This window comes from Halichoeres trimaculatus, unplaced genomic scaffold (assembly GCF_033239565.1).
Source record: "Halichoeres trimaculatus isolate MK-OKI-2021-1 unplaced genomic scaffold, fHalTri1.1 fHalTri1_scaffold_13, whole genome shotgun sequence".
Lineage (NCBI taxonomy): Eukaryota > Metazoa > Chordata > Actinopteri > Labriformes > Labridae > Halichoeres > Halichoeres trimaculatus.
Window position 1 is genome coordinate 17,707,144 of NW_027437191.1, and position 17,900 is coordinate 17,725,043.

Here is a 17,900-nt window from a genome sequence, read left to right on the forward strand (position 1 = left end):
TTAAGGCTTGATCTGCATCATTGGGTATATGACATGTTTTCTTCAGTCTTTCCTTGTCCATGTGACACTTCACAGCATGTATGCCTCATCATGTCTATTTTCAGTTGAAACATTTCACTCTTGGATGTGAGACCCCATTAGCTCTGGGCAAGTCATGGCAATAAACAACTTTATTTACTCTGTATGAGGTAAAACAGGAGATGGATCATTCAGCATTTTTAATCAGTCAGGATCGGTCACATGGCTGCTATACCACTGCATAACCACAAAACTTGAACGCCTGAGAGGGTTTTGTAGGTGCAGAAATGATTATGATGTGACTAGACTTCGATTTATAGTCAATTCATTGGCTGCCAGCCATTTTCAGATCATTTTGACTGATCTTTCGAGACCCACAGAATATTTTCTATGACTTTATGGACACAGAAACTAGCTCAGTAGAGTAGATGCTCTTTTTTCATGTCTCCCTGTTTTTAATTAAAAAAACAAACAAACAGAGAAAACATACTTTTTTAGATCACCCTCTTGTGTGAGCTGCCTGAACTTTTCCGACTTGAAATGTCTCGCCATGTTTCTGTCATCTCACATCTTCTCATATCCATGCTGATCTCTACGGTGGCCCTGAAGGCCAATGGGAATAGATATTTTAAAATGAGAAAAAAAAATTCCGAAGCCCTAATACACTTTACAAACCACAAATATATTTCATAAACTCAAATACATTTTATAGAACACAAATTCAATTTCCCTGATCATAAAATAAATTTCCCCAATCATAAAATAAATTTCACCGATCACAAAATAAATTTCACAAATCACAAAATAAATTTCATGAAACCAGAGGGTAGGATCATGCCACTTGTCTCTGATTGGCTTAATCCAAGCATGTCAGTCACATCAGTCATCTATCATTTCTTGTTTACACTGGATACCGGCTGCAGCAGAGCCAGTTGATTGAAATTGATTTAAAAAAGTAAATAGGGACTATCAGTGCCTCTAAAACTCAAAAAATTAAATGTTTAAATAAAGTAAGCTGTACCTGCCAAAATGAAGAAAAGGGACTGCACAACTGTGCTCAGATGCTTCATCTGGTTGGCAATCCTCACCATGACAAAAGACTCTTTTTCTTTTCACACACTGGCGTTAAAACAAGACGAAACATTTCAATTTTAAGCACAACCCAACGCTTACATTTGCTAAATGAAAGAGGAACAACAAAAACAGCACACTATCCTGCTACACGTGGACCTAATGTTACCTACATGTTGATCTCCTCTTAGCGATGAGGCAAGCCCTGAGCCCAGCACTGAGTGAAAAACACATTGAGGGAGTTTTGCTCTAAACATACGGCTCTTTTTAAAATCAGAGGAAGGCATGAGGAAAATCAAGTTGTCAGATGAGTACATTTATTTCTGTAGTTCCTCATTTTAATCTACTTTACATTCACGCCTTGTCAAACTACATCATCATCCACACGCATATTTTTTAAAGACAAGTCAGATCAGAAGCTCTATCTTTATCCACCTCAAAAAGGAGCTCTATGATGATTATTCTTTAATATTGAAGGCCACCCAAACAAACCTCCCACTCCCTGATCTCTGCTGGTTTGTTCTCTGAAAATAAACCTGTGAACGGGTCCACTTTAGGCTTAGCATGTTGCTGGGGAGCACACTGTCAAAACAAACGCCTGAAGTGTAGAACTGAATCTACAGTAGCTGCCTGTGGGAGTTGGACTCACAGCTTTTTATTGGCGTCTTCTTGTGCCCTCGTGTTCAAGGAGGGGAGAGATGATTCACACAGACATGTCTGCAGAGTTGCTTCATTTTAAGGGCCATGGAAAAAACAAGGATATTTCTATGTCTTAAAACTCTTAAACATTATATTTTAATCAGCACTGTTATTAAAAAAAATATCATTAAAGAAGTAGAAGTTACATTTTTAAGATTCATAATTTTTTCACAATTGTACTTTACACCCTCAGGACCTTGTGTGCTAATTCTGTCACTCCGAGGATCAAGGTTCCATTAATACGGCCAGATATCATCGAGCCATCTGATTGGCTTGATAAATGAGCGCCAATCACCTTGATTATATTCCTGCCTCATTTCCTACTTCTTTATGGCTGCTCAATGGCGCATGGTGCAGATAAATGGTACCCACATTTACGCACCCAGGCACACACAGTTGTGCACGTTTATAGATACTCACCTACTTTTGTAGACATGTGGGCACTTCCCCTGTTGAACACACACGCACATACACACAGCTACTTTGATTCATTATCTTCTTATAATTAATGCAGCCTGATACAGCTGTTCCCCTGCAGATCTCACTCTACCCTTCCTTGTACACACACGCTTTCTCTTGGTCTCGGTCCATGCATGTGTGTGTGCTTGTACTTGGTGAAAGATTCACACACACATCCTTATAAATTTGCTGGGGGTGTTTTTTTTTCCCTTTAGCGTGTCACTCAGTGCTCTTGCATGTGAACATCCCTTGATTCATTCATGTATGACTCTGTGTGTATATGTGTGTGTTTGTGTGTGTGCATCTGTTTTCGCAGGGCTTTCTCAGTGCATTGCATTTGGCAGATATGAATGAGCCGCTCTTGTTTTTGCCTCTCTGGAAGCCTTCAGTCTGGCACAGCAGGCTTACCTGAGCCTCACACTAATGGCCATATTTTGTATCTGTCATAACCGCTCTGTGTTTTTGCGTCTTTGAAGAGAAAATGTACGCAGTGAAATGCAATAAAGAAAATGCTGCGTTGTCTTCCCACCCTTTTGCCAGATCATTTGTATGTCGATGTGTGTGGATGTATGTGGGTTGTAAGTGTGTGTGTGTGTGTGTGTGTGTGTGTGTGTGTGTGTTTATATGCACTTGGGCCCAGCAGCAGAGGGGGAGTTGAGTCAGGGGAAATCACCTATTTTTTTGCGCTGTCTGTCGTGGTGAAAAATGGCCCTACTCTCACAACATACAGTACAAATGAACACACACATACACATTCAGAGACACACACTGCAGCAAAAGCCACAGCCACAACAAAAAATACTCTAATGATACTGCAGAAAACGTAACGAATCACCTGCTATCATACTACTCCTATAAACGTCAACATGAGTTACTTTTTCTTAAACTCTCATAATGTCATGATGGTGAGTTTAACAAAACTGTGTGTGTGTGTGTATGTGTGTGTGTGTGTGTGTGTGTTAAGCATTTAATCTCTGCTGGACACATTTTTAACCAGCACTGTGTTTGAAAGGAAAGCTTTTGATCTGGTTTTTGTCGTCCCTTTGATTTGTGGTCATTTGAAAGTCCTCTCTTTAATTAGTGTGTTATAAATATGGTGATGTGGTTTGTTTTTCAGTGGAGATCCTGAAGCTCTGACAAATTACCCACAACCCCTCAGGGTCCTGGAGGCCATGGTGACAGCTGTGCACAACAATGTCCAGGCTGGGTAAGTTGTCACCAGATCTTTTCCCACACCATTAAAAAGTTATTCATGAGCAAAATACAACAAAGTACAATAAACCAACCTTCACTTTAAAATGGAACTTTTGTTGAGGACTTTATAAGTCTTTGCAGTTTTTGTTTTTTTAACTTTAGACTCTATTTTTGTTGTCTGCACATTAGTCTTCCTCCTTTGTTTTAAACAATTGTGACAAATAACCTGCAACATCTGAAAAGCAAACCTTACTATAATGAGAGTGTTTTGGTAAAATGAAAAGACTGAACAATTGTGGTTTCTTTTTTGAACAACAAATTTGACATTCTGCCAAGAGCCCGTCTGTGTTGTGTGTCTGCAGAGAGGGCAAAAACAAAAAGGCTTTCTGACAGCAATAAAAAAAAAATACTGAGGAAATTTTCAGTAGAGTGTACACTTAAACCAAGATGATTGCTTGAGTTGGGGAGCAACAAAATTAACCAAAATACATCCCAGGCCTCATCCCCAGAGAGCTGTAGCCTTGTTTTTTGGGAACTTCTCATTAAAAGGCCTGAGCTGATTGGTATTTATTGTAACTAATGCAATTTTTCATAAACCTACTTTTAAATCGAAATATCCCTTTAAATGTAGGGTCTGCAGGATTTATCATTACTTGTAGGTAAACACATATTCAAACTGGGATCCTCCTCCTTGGATCAGTGCCAGCGGCAGCGCACACGCACAGCCTCTGACCATGACTACGTGAACACACTCACTACCCTAGCAACCACCTCTGGCATTGTGTTTCTAAATGGGAAAGACTCGAGAGCCTTGCACCTGACTTGGCATGTTAGCATAAGCTAATCACTGGTATTTGATGCATACCTGTTCAGCAGAAAGCCAACTAGCGTCACTCTTCGTCCCGAGCTGCTCTCCAAGTGCCCGAAAGAGAGTGAAAGTCGAGCCAAGCTTCACCCTCATTTCGGAAAAAGCTTTATCTGTTTGGTGATTTGTTTCACTTTGGCTGTGTTTTTGTCCATGTTACATCCACTATCGTAGCCGTTCAGGATAGCTTCTTTTACTCGCTAATCAACATGCAAAGTCACTTGTGCACTTAGTGCGCTGTGATTGGCTGACGTCACTACACTTACTCTCCACCCAGAATTGTCCCGACACAACCAAAACATCGACATACAGGCAGAGGAGAGGGCTTGCGGCAGCCACAGACACTGACACACATGTCTAGAGGCCCAGAATTGACGATTGAGCAGGATCATTCATGAAAAGTTTGGTCTATTTTTTAGGAAAATCCTGCAGACTCTACCTTAAAAGCCTCTTTCTTAGATCATCTTTTTCTTTACTTTCCTTATTGTCCTGCTCTACAACTCAACAGTAGGGAAAGCTCTTACAGTATATCTCCATAGTAACCCTGTGGTACATTAAATTCAAATTTGGTAACTAAATAATGCAAATAGTAGATTTATGACATGTTGACTTTAAAAACAGTCATCAGTTGTAGCCATAAAACTCAGCACATGCTATAATCCAATCTTTTGCTTTATAATTATGAAGAAACCGAACATTCTTCCTGCTTTATCACCCTCCCTCTCAGCTCCACTCCAAACCCGAAGTGAAGACCTGTAAAGTGTCAATGACAGAGAAATGCCTTTTTGGTAGACGAGCAACAAGAAGTACCTGCCGACCTGTCTGTTAGCTGCACAGATAAAACATTTGAATAGCATGGTTTCTCTTGTCAGCTCTTTTGTATCCTTCAGCTGAACAGCTAAAAGAATGACTGTGTCGGTGTCATGAGAACTTCTAATCTAGCACCTGTTAATGACACTATTCACAGAGCGGTAACATCTATACTACTGTTTGGATTAGCACAGCTGACAATTGTTTCCATCATGAGTCATTCTTCAGAACTTTCATGGTTGCATGGTTTTAAAAATGTCTGAAGCTGTGTTGTCAAGTTCAGTAATTGTCAAATTAAGAGCTTGAATTGAAAGAATACTCTTATTGATAATTGAAGACAAAGATAAGAATGAAAACCTGAATGTTTCAGCACTACATCTTCCCCTCCTGATCAAAACATCAGTGTGTGGGATGAGTAATAATTAAAAAAGTATTTTTTGTGTGAAATCTCCTTTCTTTACATGTTGGAATGCCAGTTTCTTCAATGCTGGGAGACATCTCTGTTCCTCTTGTATTTGCTTTAGCATTTTTCCTTACATGTTTGTACAATTTTCAAGAGTCTGTCATGAAAGTACAAAACTAAAAACAGAGCATTTGACCTGGTTAGAGCTCTTTTTTTTGAGAACTTCTACACACCACCTCTTCTTTTGTGTCTTTTTATCTCTGCCTCACTCTGCCTGTCTGACCGCCTTCCTTCTCTCCCTTGTCCTTAAAGCGACAGCAGCATCACTTCAGATGACCTCCTGGCCTGGCTGCATCCATTCTGCGGTGATGCGTCACTACCCGTGCGGCCTCGGATCGACGTGCTGCAGATCCTGGAGGGTAACTTCAGCCTCCAAGACAGTGATGTTCGTCTCCTGCTGTTGTACAGAACTCAGGCTGTCCTCAAGGACAGAGAGGTAACACACACGCACACACACACACACACACACACATAAAGAAGCACTTGCACATGCAAAGAGAGGTGACTCACCAACCCTACCTCATCACTTAAGAAACTTTAATCCCAAGAGGTCTAAAAACAGAACACTAATACTTGATGTGAAGGAGGCTACAGACTCTTTTTCCTCTTCTTTTCTCCAAGGTTATAACATTAAAGTCTGGGTCGTACATTTTTAAAGGTGCTAGAAATTGATGGGCGGAGAGAAGAGATAAGTGGAAGGAGAAAACAGAGTAGAAATGGTGCCGCACAGACTAAGAGGTCGGATAAATGACCCACTTACCCCGTCATGAAACATGGGAATGTTGACATAAAGATTCCCATTATATAGTATTATGGGCTGTTGGCTTAAAAGAAGGTGGTGCACTGCTCAAGGGAAGAGTGAGGTGTAGTTATAGTGTGTTTATGGCTGCTGTTGCTGGAGCTGATGGTTACGCTACACTCTGCAGGAGCTCTGAACAAGCTTTGTCATTATTTGACCCATGAATCAGAAGAGTGGTGTTTCAAACGGAGAATTATAGTGCTTTCTATTTGAATCTTCATAAAAGACTTGGATATTAGTCTTCAGCTGATGATTCATTCATCTCGTTCAATAAGTGCTAAAAACAAATGTTTGTAAATGTTGTCACACTCGTGGAAGACCTTTGAAAATATTTGCTTGTTTATATGTGCATTTTTCATACTGCTGATGTGTGCTGAGATCAAGTCTGCAAAGTAGCAGTGAGTTTTGGTACTGTTCCAAATAAGCAATGAGTTGCTACAAGGTTGGTTATCAAGTGCTACTAATACAAGGATTTTGTCATGAGCTCCTCTTGTTTTAGGTTTCATCCTGTCTTTGTTGCGATGACCGTTTTCCATATCACATGATGTAAGTTGTGTTAAAACTTGAGGACCTTTTGTTTTATTGGGAGCTTTACAAAACGCATCATGTTGTTCCCAGAAAAGTTGTTAAACATACATTTGGTTTCCTTTTTTGTTGTTTTTGTTCAATAAAACTGTAGTATCATTATGCGAAATGATGTTGGAAAATACAATTTATCACCTGATTTTGGTGAGATACATTAGGTTAAGGTGTATAGTTATTTAAACAAGTAAGTTGGGCAATCAGCCTGGGAAAACAAATTTAATCAATCTGAAACCATAACTTAAAAACATATTTTCAGAGACATTAATACAGCTTTAATGTCTTAACTTCAGGAGGTTATTTTTTCAGGATAAGTAACTTTTACAGAATGTTTGACTTTGTAAAGAATGTTTATTGTGCTTTTAATAAGGGCCTCCACTGTCCCTCAGGTACCCCTATGGTAGCTTTACATTATTAACGGGTATAAAAAAATCCATATTTTCCTCACCCTGGTAGTTATTTGTTCTAGCTGCTGTTTCTTTAAGGCTACCCACTCCACAAATCCCTTCCCACCTGATTGGTTAGCCCTCTGAAGGGCTCTAAATGGGAAAGAGCTATGGGTGGAACTTGGTGTTTGAGGCCCTCGCATGTCATGAACAAGTTTGGAGATCCTTGTGTGACAACTCAGAATTTCAGCGAGTCTTATGAAGACCTCATTAAAGGGGACATATCATGCTTGTTTCTCCTTTTCACTATGCCAGACTAGGATGCCTGTAAAGCATTTCTGCCCTCAGTACAAGTCATTTAGTTCCTTCATTGCCCCACAATAGCTTTCTCAGTATCCTCATTTTAGGCCATTCTGAAGATCTCGTTGAAACGCTCTGTTTCCAGAATGACCTCCAGTAACCTCGTAATGTCACGGCCCTTTGTGCTCTGATTGGTCAGTTCTATCAGAGGGGCGGAGGGGGTAGAGCCAGGGGGCGGTTTTTGCAGCATGGCAATATTTACAAAATCGCCATATTGGATGGGGCAGACCGAGCGAGTTTGCTGTTTGCCAAAACTTCACCGTAAAGCATTGATAGCACTAATAAAATGGCAGAGTGTAGGATACGTCCTTTTGTATTCGACCCCGAGTCAGACCCGGACGGTTCTGCTGCTCAGAAGGAAGAAAATCCACCTCGACACAGATCATCTCAGGACGCTTCAGTGTGGTGAGTCAAACCGGTACTGTAACATGTATAGTTTATACGTGGAAATATAGGCAGACTTCACCAATAAACTATTTCTATAACAGGGCTCCATCCTGCTCCTTCACTTTTCTCTGTCTGTTTTATCCATCATGCTGAAAGTGTAGTCTAAAGATCGCCTCTACCGTCAGTAGAGGTACTCGGCTCTTGGTGGGTGTATCCCTCGGTGGCGGTTGTGTGACTAACTGACTTCACAGAGGAGGAGCTGCTTTATCAGATTACTCCAATAAAAAGAAAGGATCCTCGTGTCGTCATGAAGGTCGAAATCTCGAAGCCAACTGGCAATGACCTATTTTCAGAGGCATCAAATCTTGTTCTAGGATATCAGAAAAAATACAATATCTAATTTTTTGAAAATTCAGGGGGTGAAAGGTCTTGTTTTAACTTTATTATTTTATATGTAAGTTTTAAATCACGGATCAGCATGATATGTCCCCTTTAAGATCTTGTGTAGGTCTTTTACTTTATTATGTATAATATATATATTTTATCTTTTAGAAAGAACTGATTTGAGCAGTTTACAGAAAGAATCAGGGTTTTCTACATTTTAAAGAATGAACATCCAGCATTGTTCCTTTATATCTATGTTTGAAACATTAGAAGCACCATCCCCCCTCTTTACGCGGTTGAGCTTAGTTTGCCCACAACAATGCAAAACCAACGTAAACCATCACATACTTGAGGCCTTCTTGAATCCTTTGTATATTTATAACTGTTGTAAAGGGACATGATAACGATCTGAATCCAGAAGACCATCAAGACCAAACCAACCTACACGCTGAAAGGACATTATCCCTCCATTTAGCCAATCACTGACAAGCTTTTTTCTTAATGAGCCTGAGTCCTGACTCTCATGGCTGATTGCCTCTGAACAGACTAACAGCTGAGATAGTGGTTAACGACTAATGACCCTTAAAACGTTGGTAGAGTTTCAACTTTGTCATTGATTTGGAATTTCAAACTAGGCGACATTAAAACTTACACATTGCTGGAGTACACAGTGCGGAGCTAGTTAATTAATGTGTAAATGTATGCAAGCAGCCGTGGGCCTTTGTCAGCGCAGGTAGACAGGTGTGTGGGCCTGGGCTCTTTGACTAATTGGGTGCACTTCTGACACTTGGCAGGCTCCGACAAAACACACACATACACACTCACATAGAGGCGGCCATACACGTGTGCTCTTAAGGGAGCGTACATCCAGGAGATCAGTTAATTAATCTTGTAAAAGATTAAGAGCGAGACGAATTTCAGATGAAGTGCCACTTTCCTCTTGTCTCTCCTTAAGGCATCCAGAAGTTCCTTAAATGTGTGATGAGTTTTTTTTTAATGCCAAATTTCTCCTTTAACTTTGATTGGTCTACATTTTTCAAACCCACATCCGCACCGACACACAAACATAAAAAGCAAAAAAAACACAGTCAAGCACACATGCTCTATCTCTTCAATTCATCACATTTTTCCTCTTAATTGGAGCGACACTTTACTTCCTCCGCTGAAAGCAACAGCACAGAAATCATGTTGGCTCAGACTGTACCTCCCGTAAGCAGCGTTGGCACTCATGGCAGCATGATGGTGCCCTGAGGCCACGCCGGAGACGTGACAGTGCCCGAGTCTGACCTCATCACGCTGGCGAGGAACCAGAAACAGAGAGGAAATTAGAGGAAGAGATGAGAAGTTGTGCACTCTTATAAAAAAAAAAAGTCAGATGCTGTGAGAGCCGACAGGGAGCGCAGCAAAGGAAGGAAAATAGCCTGTATTGTTCCCCTCCTGTCCTCTTGGTCCCTTAACTAATCAGCACAACTCCCGTCCAACCACGTCCCACTGGCCACTGACATGCACACACGCTCTTAAACACACACGTATTCTATTGCTGTATCCGTCTTTCACTGCTTACTCAGCCCTGCTTTGCAGTATACACATACTCATGCTCACAAACAAACACAAAAACAGCCCGCCTGCTGTGATTTCCATGACAACCATGCTTTCAAGCCTCGGTTTGTGAGTGAAACTGTTACCAGTAGCATGCTAAAGTTCCTCTCATCTTCCCTTTTGCTGCTGTATTCCTGCTGCTCTGACAAAGGCGCTGATTAGCATTGTTGCCAGCAATCAAAGGCAGCTGCAAAGATGCCGTGAATCTTCACTCACAGGCGTAACCACACATAATATACTCGCAGCTGCACTTTCACACATACAGCTGATTTCATGCTGCAGTATGGATGTAAATACACATGCACATATACTGTGTTAACCCTTATCTACACATCTATACTCGTACAGTTTGTCTCATTATTTACACTAGTAGTGCAGTACAATTAACAAGCCATTAAAGAAGTTTCCTCTCTGGGTTTATTTCATAGCAGCTGTAATTCAGAACAGAAAAAAAAAAACAGAAAAAAGTTCCTGGGAAAGCAAATCCAAGCCTGAAATTAAAATGAGTCCATCGATCAGCAGAGAGCAGGCGAGACAGGAAGAAACTACAGTTTTTCTTTTTTAAGTTTTTTATTGATCATGTAATTATTCAGGATCAAGGTTGCTGTTATTCGTCCCTTTCAGAGGGCTACAAATTGGCCTGGTTAATTGGCACTGATAAATTCCAGACATTAAGCCAGGCTTGCTGTGTATTCATCTTTTTTTTTACTTGAAAATGGGCAGAAGATTGATGTGGTTATTCCTTAAAAACAACAACAAATGGGGCCAAAAAGCAAGTAATTAGATGCAAGTTCTGGAAATACAGACTATGAAAAATAATAAGCTAATTTTTTTGAGATGAGAGATGAGGGGTGACGTCAGTGACTTTGAATCACAGTCTTTGTACTGGGATCTCCTGTGCTAATGTATCCATTTATTCTGTTTTGCAATCGATCTGACCTGCAAAAAAAGCCAGACCGTGGACCCTGATCTTCTGGCAGTTAGGAGAAATATTTTATTTTGATATATGACATAATAAGTGTGGTTGCTAGCAGTTAGTAAGTCTTGGTTTCTACTGATATGTGTTTCCCAGTATAAGTATAGGAAACTTAGGGTCATTTGGCAACTTGACAATTTGAACTCATCTCACCAAAGAGGGTCAGCAACAGCTACCAACCATTTAAGTCGCGTTTCCACCAAGCAGTCCGGGTCGGTTCTTCTCGGTACGGTGCGCTTTTAGCGGCGTTTCCACTGACTCATCCCGGGACGGATCCCTAAAAACCGAGACGAGCCGTCCCACTTTTTTGGGACCCTTTCGTATGGGTGCCAGACTGAACCAATCCGCTCTCAGAAGGTGGAGCAACACACTGCAGACGGTTGATTGGTCAAAAGAATCATCACTTACCCCGACAGCGACTGCATTTCTCCTGGCGGCACACAGACTTCTCTAAAACGAAGCTTGATTACACTTTGTAACAGAGAGTTACATGAAAATCACAGAGAGGACGAAATGCTGCATGTCTTCCATCCGTGCTCTTTGTTTACTGAGTCTTTGTTGGATTTAATAGCGGGGTAAGCTGCTACGGCGTCACGCTATTGTTTACCAGATGCGGCTTCCGGCATCCGGCTTACATGCCCCCAACCACGAGAGGGCACAGTTTGCTGTGGAAACGCAAACGGGATCAGACTTAACTGTCCCAAACCATCCCACAGCGTACTGAACCGACCCGGACTGCTTGGTGGAAACGCAGCTTTAGTCTGGCTCCATACTAAGACTAGATACTGGAGTTCACAGCCAGCATATCTTTCTTGGATGGTAACTGACAAATTCAGAACAAATAATTACTCTCAGTGGCTGAAGGCATCGATTTTTTTTTTTGCATTTCTTCTATAAATAAAAGCAGCCAACTGTTTGAGCTTTCAGACAGTTAGTAGTGTCACATATAATATCCTTTTAATGCTTTTGGGAAAAGAACATAAAACAAAAAGGACATAGAACACAGCAGTAAGGAATTTTTAAAAAATCTGCATTACATAAGACTAATGCAATAACAAAATCTGAAGCCAAAGTTTGACCTAAAATCAGATGGAATCAGGGAATGCAGTTCCAAAAAGTTGTCTCACGTTTTAAAAGAAGTCATTGATTCAGTCTGCTGCATTTTTTCAGGCTGGAAACCTCTGGGCTCTTATTTCTAAAGCTCTGTCCCTCTCAGTCTTTTGCTGAGTCTGAAGCAGATTAAAGGGCCTCTGCCAGATCATTCCAGTGTGAGCGAGGTCATACTGGGATGAAAGATCTTAAATTTACTCAGGAGTCAGACCAGTTAGTAGTGCCTTCCAGGTGATTAAAAGAACCTTAAATTCAGCTCTGAGGTAGATTGGAAGCTGGTGTACTGAAGCTAAAACTTAGGTGGTGTGTTTACAGCCAAATCTGTTCACTCTTGTTAAGTGTTTGGCAGCTAAAGCTCTTTCCTGTGTCAGCCTCACCTACAGTGTTTCAACTTTGAATCAAAAAGTGTTGCTACAGCAATACAGGTGACACTGTATCATGAGTAAAACTAGAATTAGACCGACAGGGGTGATTCACTAATACAATGCAGATGCTAAAAGGACCGAACACCAGCAAATCTTTAGTCTGAAGAAATTTTTGTTAATTGTTAGTAAACACAAATTCATGCTAGCATTTTATGGCATGTTAGCACAAGCTAATCACTGGGTTATTTGACACATACTTGGTTAGTAGTGTAGTGGCTGTTCAGTTGGGACTTAAGTCAAGCTTTACCCTTGTTTAGGAAAAAGCTTTATCCATTGGGCGTTTCATTTCACATAGGTTGTGTTTGTCTTGCTTTGAGTTACATCTTCCATCGTAACTTTCCCCCTTGCTAATCAACACGCAAAGTCATTTGTGCATTGGGCATGCAATTATTGCTGATATAGCCATGTTGGATGGCTACCAAAACATGAACATACAGGCAGAGGAGGGGGTTCAAGGCAGACATAGACACTGACACACATGTATAGAGGCCCGTAGGAGACGATCAGGCAGGATTATTCCTGTAGAAGTTGACATTTTATTCTTTAAAGAAAATTCTGCAGTGACTTTACCTTTAAGCTCTCACGCTATCTGCTTTGCACAGTCTATGACTTAAACCAAGCTACAGTTTAAAACTAAAAGTGACCCCCTTTACCTTGCACATATCTGTAGTTTGTGTGTTCACATATTTGCTATGATGACATGGATTTTTGCTGCTTCCAAGTACAGTCTTATAATTTATTCAACAATTAATTGCTGGTTAGCCTCTCAATCAGGACTGTGTTTACAATTAACAACTAGAATATTAGCTCACTTTACCAGGGGTTACCTTGGCCTAGCTTAATTGAAATTCAGGGTACGGTATGTTCGATATTCATGGCTGATAAAGCTCAAAGGTTAATGATTCCACAGTGCTCTTTCTATTTTCCAGTCTCCTGATAATCTGTCTGGCTGTGTTTCAAGGCTGCATTGTATATTCCTATAGATTTGATTCACTTACTGTGTAATCCCCATTCTTGCCTCATTGCTTTGTGCACACACCTCTTTGACGGATTGTTAAGAAATTCTCAGATCCTTGCAGTCTGTTTGAATCTTTGATTTCACGTCGGCTGTCCTAGACTTCTCCTCCCTCCTGCTCGTCTATATCTGAAATCTGAGGGTTTTCTGCCTATACGTCCTTTCAGGAGAAGTTTTTAACACAAGCAGTGACAAAAATGCCTCCGTTTTAGCATTCCAGCCTTGGATTCTGTTATGATGGATGCTGTTCCACCCACCGGTGTCCAGATTGGATCAGGCAAGGAAGTGTTAGAAGACAGACCACGGGTGGTTTTAACCTGCTGCCTTACATACCCCCTGCAATGATGGATCAGACTGCAACAGAGGGAAAGAATTAGAAAAAAGAGGAGAAATAATGATTGATTGGAAACGCACATAAAGAGAACATTTTCAGAGATTATATTGAAAAAAATGAAAGCGAACAACATGCGACTAAGCATGCTCATATATCATCCGTTTCTCTACCACTCAGGCTCGGTTCACGCAGAGACACCTAAAAAGGGAGGTATTAATGAGCCCAATTGAAATGCTGACATTTCAGCGATAGAGAGGAGGGAGGGAGATGAGCGGGGTAGAAAGGAAGAGAGGGCGTGAGAGGTGAATCCAAGGATGGATTTTGTGACTTCATTTTGAATGATTCGGTATTATAGCAGGGTGTCCAAATGTCACCACTGTCAAGATCGGGGATTCTGTTTAGCCTGTGTGTGTGTGTTTGTGTGTGTGTATTGCTCATTTGGCCTTTATAATACTAATAACAATTTATTTAGCTTAATTTGTGCGTGGCATAGGCAGACAAAGAGGTGATATCTGAAAGCAAATGTGAGCACCGGTGTGTATGTGGTTCCACATCCTGTGTAATAACCTGTCGGCTGTAGCCTCGGTGATTCTGAGTGTAAGAGATGTGTGTAGTCCGATGGCATTGCTGGCATTAATACCAGGTCACAACACACAAAAATAAGCACACACACACACACGCATGGGGAGTCAAAGCAATGTGGTCAGCTATTGCTTTGAGGTCGTCACTGCTGTGAGCTCCCCTGCATATGTGCGTGCATGAGAAGCCATCATCTGTGTTCATCAGCAGTGAAAGCTGATTCATGCTACCAGCTCCTCTCCCCCGTGTCAATGTCACAGATCATTTGGTGTAACACATTGTTTTGTTGCCGTGCTGTTTGGCCTTGCAGAGTGCAGTCTATCTAATATGGATGAAGTGCTCCGAACAGAACAGGCGGTGTTGTTGCACTCTGTCAGCCTCCAGTCTGCAGCTTCACAGCCTCTAGACCCAAAACGTCAGACCCAGACTTTCCCAGGACATGTTTTCATTTTGACTTTTGAAGCTATAATTTCATGTCTTTGAAATAGTTTTTTTTCCTCTCACAATTTCTTGCAATTTTTGCTGGAGATTTATTCTATTCATGGTTCAACTTTTAAGTTAATGCTCCTGTGAGACGCTGTCTAGTTGTATAAGATGTTGAATTGAATCTAGATGCCTCTTTAGGTGCTACAGAAGATCAAGATTTTTCTATATAGTTGATTTTACTGATAACACAGCTGTGAACAAAGTTTTAAACGAAAGAATCAGCAAGGGGGGAAAAAAAAAATCCAAGTGAATGATGTCAGACGAGATCAGAAAAAGGTGTTTTTCAACTAAAGGTTCCAGGAACTTTTAGTTTCTGTTATCTGTCTCCTCTGTTTAGGATTTCATAAACGCACATGAGTCACAGCTATGTATGATGTTAATGTGGATAGGGGTTATTAAAAAAAATTCTGGGTGCTCCACCAATCAAAAGCTTCAGCTTTCCGCTCTTGCCTCCCGGAGTTCCTGGACCTCTTGAAAGTACTTACTCCTTGAGGCAGGGTTGTTTCAATAGGGTCAATTACCCTGGAACTAAATTTAAACTCAGTTTCCTGCAGTTGAAAAGCACATAGTTTCTAGAGCAGGGATCTCAAACTTGCGCCATGGAGGGCCAAGAGGCTGCAGTTTTATTTTCCAACCAAAAACTCCACCAGCTGATTTCACTGATTAGTCCCTGCTCTCTTCTTGAAGGTGAGGTAACCGGTGAAATCAGCTGGTGGAAAACCTGCAGCCTCTTGGCCCTCCATGGCGCAAGTTTGAGATCCCTGTTCTCGGGGAAGTTCTTGGAGTGGAAAAGCACCTGGCAAGAGCAGTTGAAGGATTTGTCTACTTTACAAATGTAAAGTTCCTTGCAAAAGCTTTAACTACTCAAAAACATGATATATTTTATCAGAGGTTTGAATTTTTGTTGATCAGTCATTTCAAATAAGTTTTTTACTTTCATTAGATGTGCTTTGTACTTATGGCTGTAATCCACATCACTGTACGCTGGAATGTGTCTTAACCTTATTCAGAAGTCTTAAAACCATATTTATAATCATTAATTTCTACTCTTCCTTTGATTTTGTCTCCCCGACGTCTCCCTTCTGCCCTCTTTGTCAGTCTCAGTTTCTCACTCCACCTTTGTGGATCTTTCTGTAGAAAGATAGGGTGGTGATTCTCATTTTGTATGCACCAATTAAGCAGAAAATTACAAATCTCGCAATTCTGGACACGGATTAATAGGGAAGGAGAGTATTCACACACACACACAGGCAGACTTGGACATCTCAAACATGTGCACTGGTGTGTGATTCTACAAGATGGTGCATGCATTTATTAAATGCATATGAGCAGGTATTTGTGGTCATGCCTGTGTGCATTCCTCTATCTGCCTTAGTGTAACACTTACCTCTCCTCTTTTGGCATGGGAAACCAGCCTCTGTAGTCAGTCTTATCCAAAGAAAAGGATGGAAAAAAAACAAACACAACTGCACGGATAGATGGCACACCATTTTGTCGTAACGGCAGCATTTGTTTGATCTGACAGGACAACAAACAGAAACATAAGTGGGAGTGTAGTCGCTTGACAGGACAATGTGTTACTGCTGCAGCTGACCATTGCCACTTTGCTCCTCTGGTGCACAAAAACACAGTCATTTGTTATGTATTGGCAAATAGGTGGATGGGCTGTCTTTATTCAATGTTAAAAAAAAGTTGAATAGGAACTTCAGGAGCTGTTCCACTTGGAATGTATGTGTTGAAAAAAAGGCAAAGCTTTGCAAAGGTTACAGCCATGTGGAGAGGAGAATCTGGACAGAAAAGCTGAGAAAGATTTGTGTGATGAAAGTGAAGAGGCCTGGACTGCAGGGAGAGGCTTATACAGGGAAGGAGAGGGAGTAGATAAATAATAAATGTGATGGGTTTGAGCGAGCTATCTTATGGCTACACTCCTAATACAACAGGTCAGGGGTTGTTGTCCTGATAGCCGAACCTTAGCAATAATTCCACTTGTTTTGGCAGCTTTTATCTATCCCCCTGGGCTCCTTTTGAAAACTTTATTTATGCTCAGGTTCTAACTTGGAGCAAAGAGAGAAGAGCACAACACTTTGTCATCTCAGTGGGATCACTGATGATTCAGTCAAAAAAAAAAAAAAAGACACCCAGTGAGGGTAGGCAGCAATAAAACAAACAAGAAAAAGGGGATGTGGAAAGGGAGAGGAACAAGAAGAGAAAGAAGGAGAAAAGAGCCTGAGGAAAGCTGAAGTGGTAGCAGTGGGCAGCACAGAGCCAGATAAGAAGTGGAGAGGAGAAAAATCTCAAATGTGACATGAAGTGGGAGGGAAGGATTCGTGCCTCATTATCCTTTTTTTGGCAATTTTGAGCCAATGTGTTATTTGCTGGTCTGTTGCACCAGATAGAGGCTGGACATTGAGTCAGAATGGTTATGTTCACCAGAATGAAGCATTCTCTCACATTCACATCTCAATAGACACGTAACATCAAGTTATCTAAAAAAAAAAAAAAAAAGAACAAACAATCAACAAACAATATTTAACACGGTTGATAAGTAAGTGTTAGGCCTCAGCAGTGGGAGTTAAGAGCACCTGAAGAAGTTTTTAGTTTATGCTGATTTTGACGCTGTCTGTGGACTACACAGTATGTGATACCTCTTTGCTGTTGTAGTCCTACATGATGTGGATATGTATTAATTTAAAAAGGATATTCAATACCTCTTTTTTTTTCAGACTAATTCCAGAACGAGTACTACCTCTTTACTGATACTGAGTGCCAATACCACAAGTACTTTTGATACATACAATTTCAATTAAAAGTCCCATATTCTGCTCCTTTCTTGCAGTTTAATATGGATCATTGATGTCTTCATGAAAGGGTAGTAACATGTTTTGGTCCAAAAAGCTAA

The 17,900-nt window shown here is 40.8% G+C and overlaps 1 protein-coding gene across 1 annotated transcript in view; it reads left to right on the plus strand.

Annotated features, from left to right (window-relative positions):
* nbas (NBAS subunit of NRZ tethering complex) overlaps positions 1–17,900 on the plus strand; it is a 221,581-nt gene that overhangs the window by 156,002 nt on the left and 47,679 nt on the right. Inside the window, exons 48-49 of the mRNA XM_074685126.1 lie at positions 3,365–3,454; positions 5,832–6,015. Of these exons, the coding sequence (XP_074541227.1) occupies positions 3,365–3,454; positions 5,832–6,015 (274 nt within the window). The remainder of the gene's footprint in view (positions 1–3,364; positions 3,455–5,831; positions 6,016–17,900) is intronic.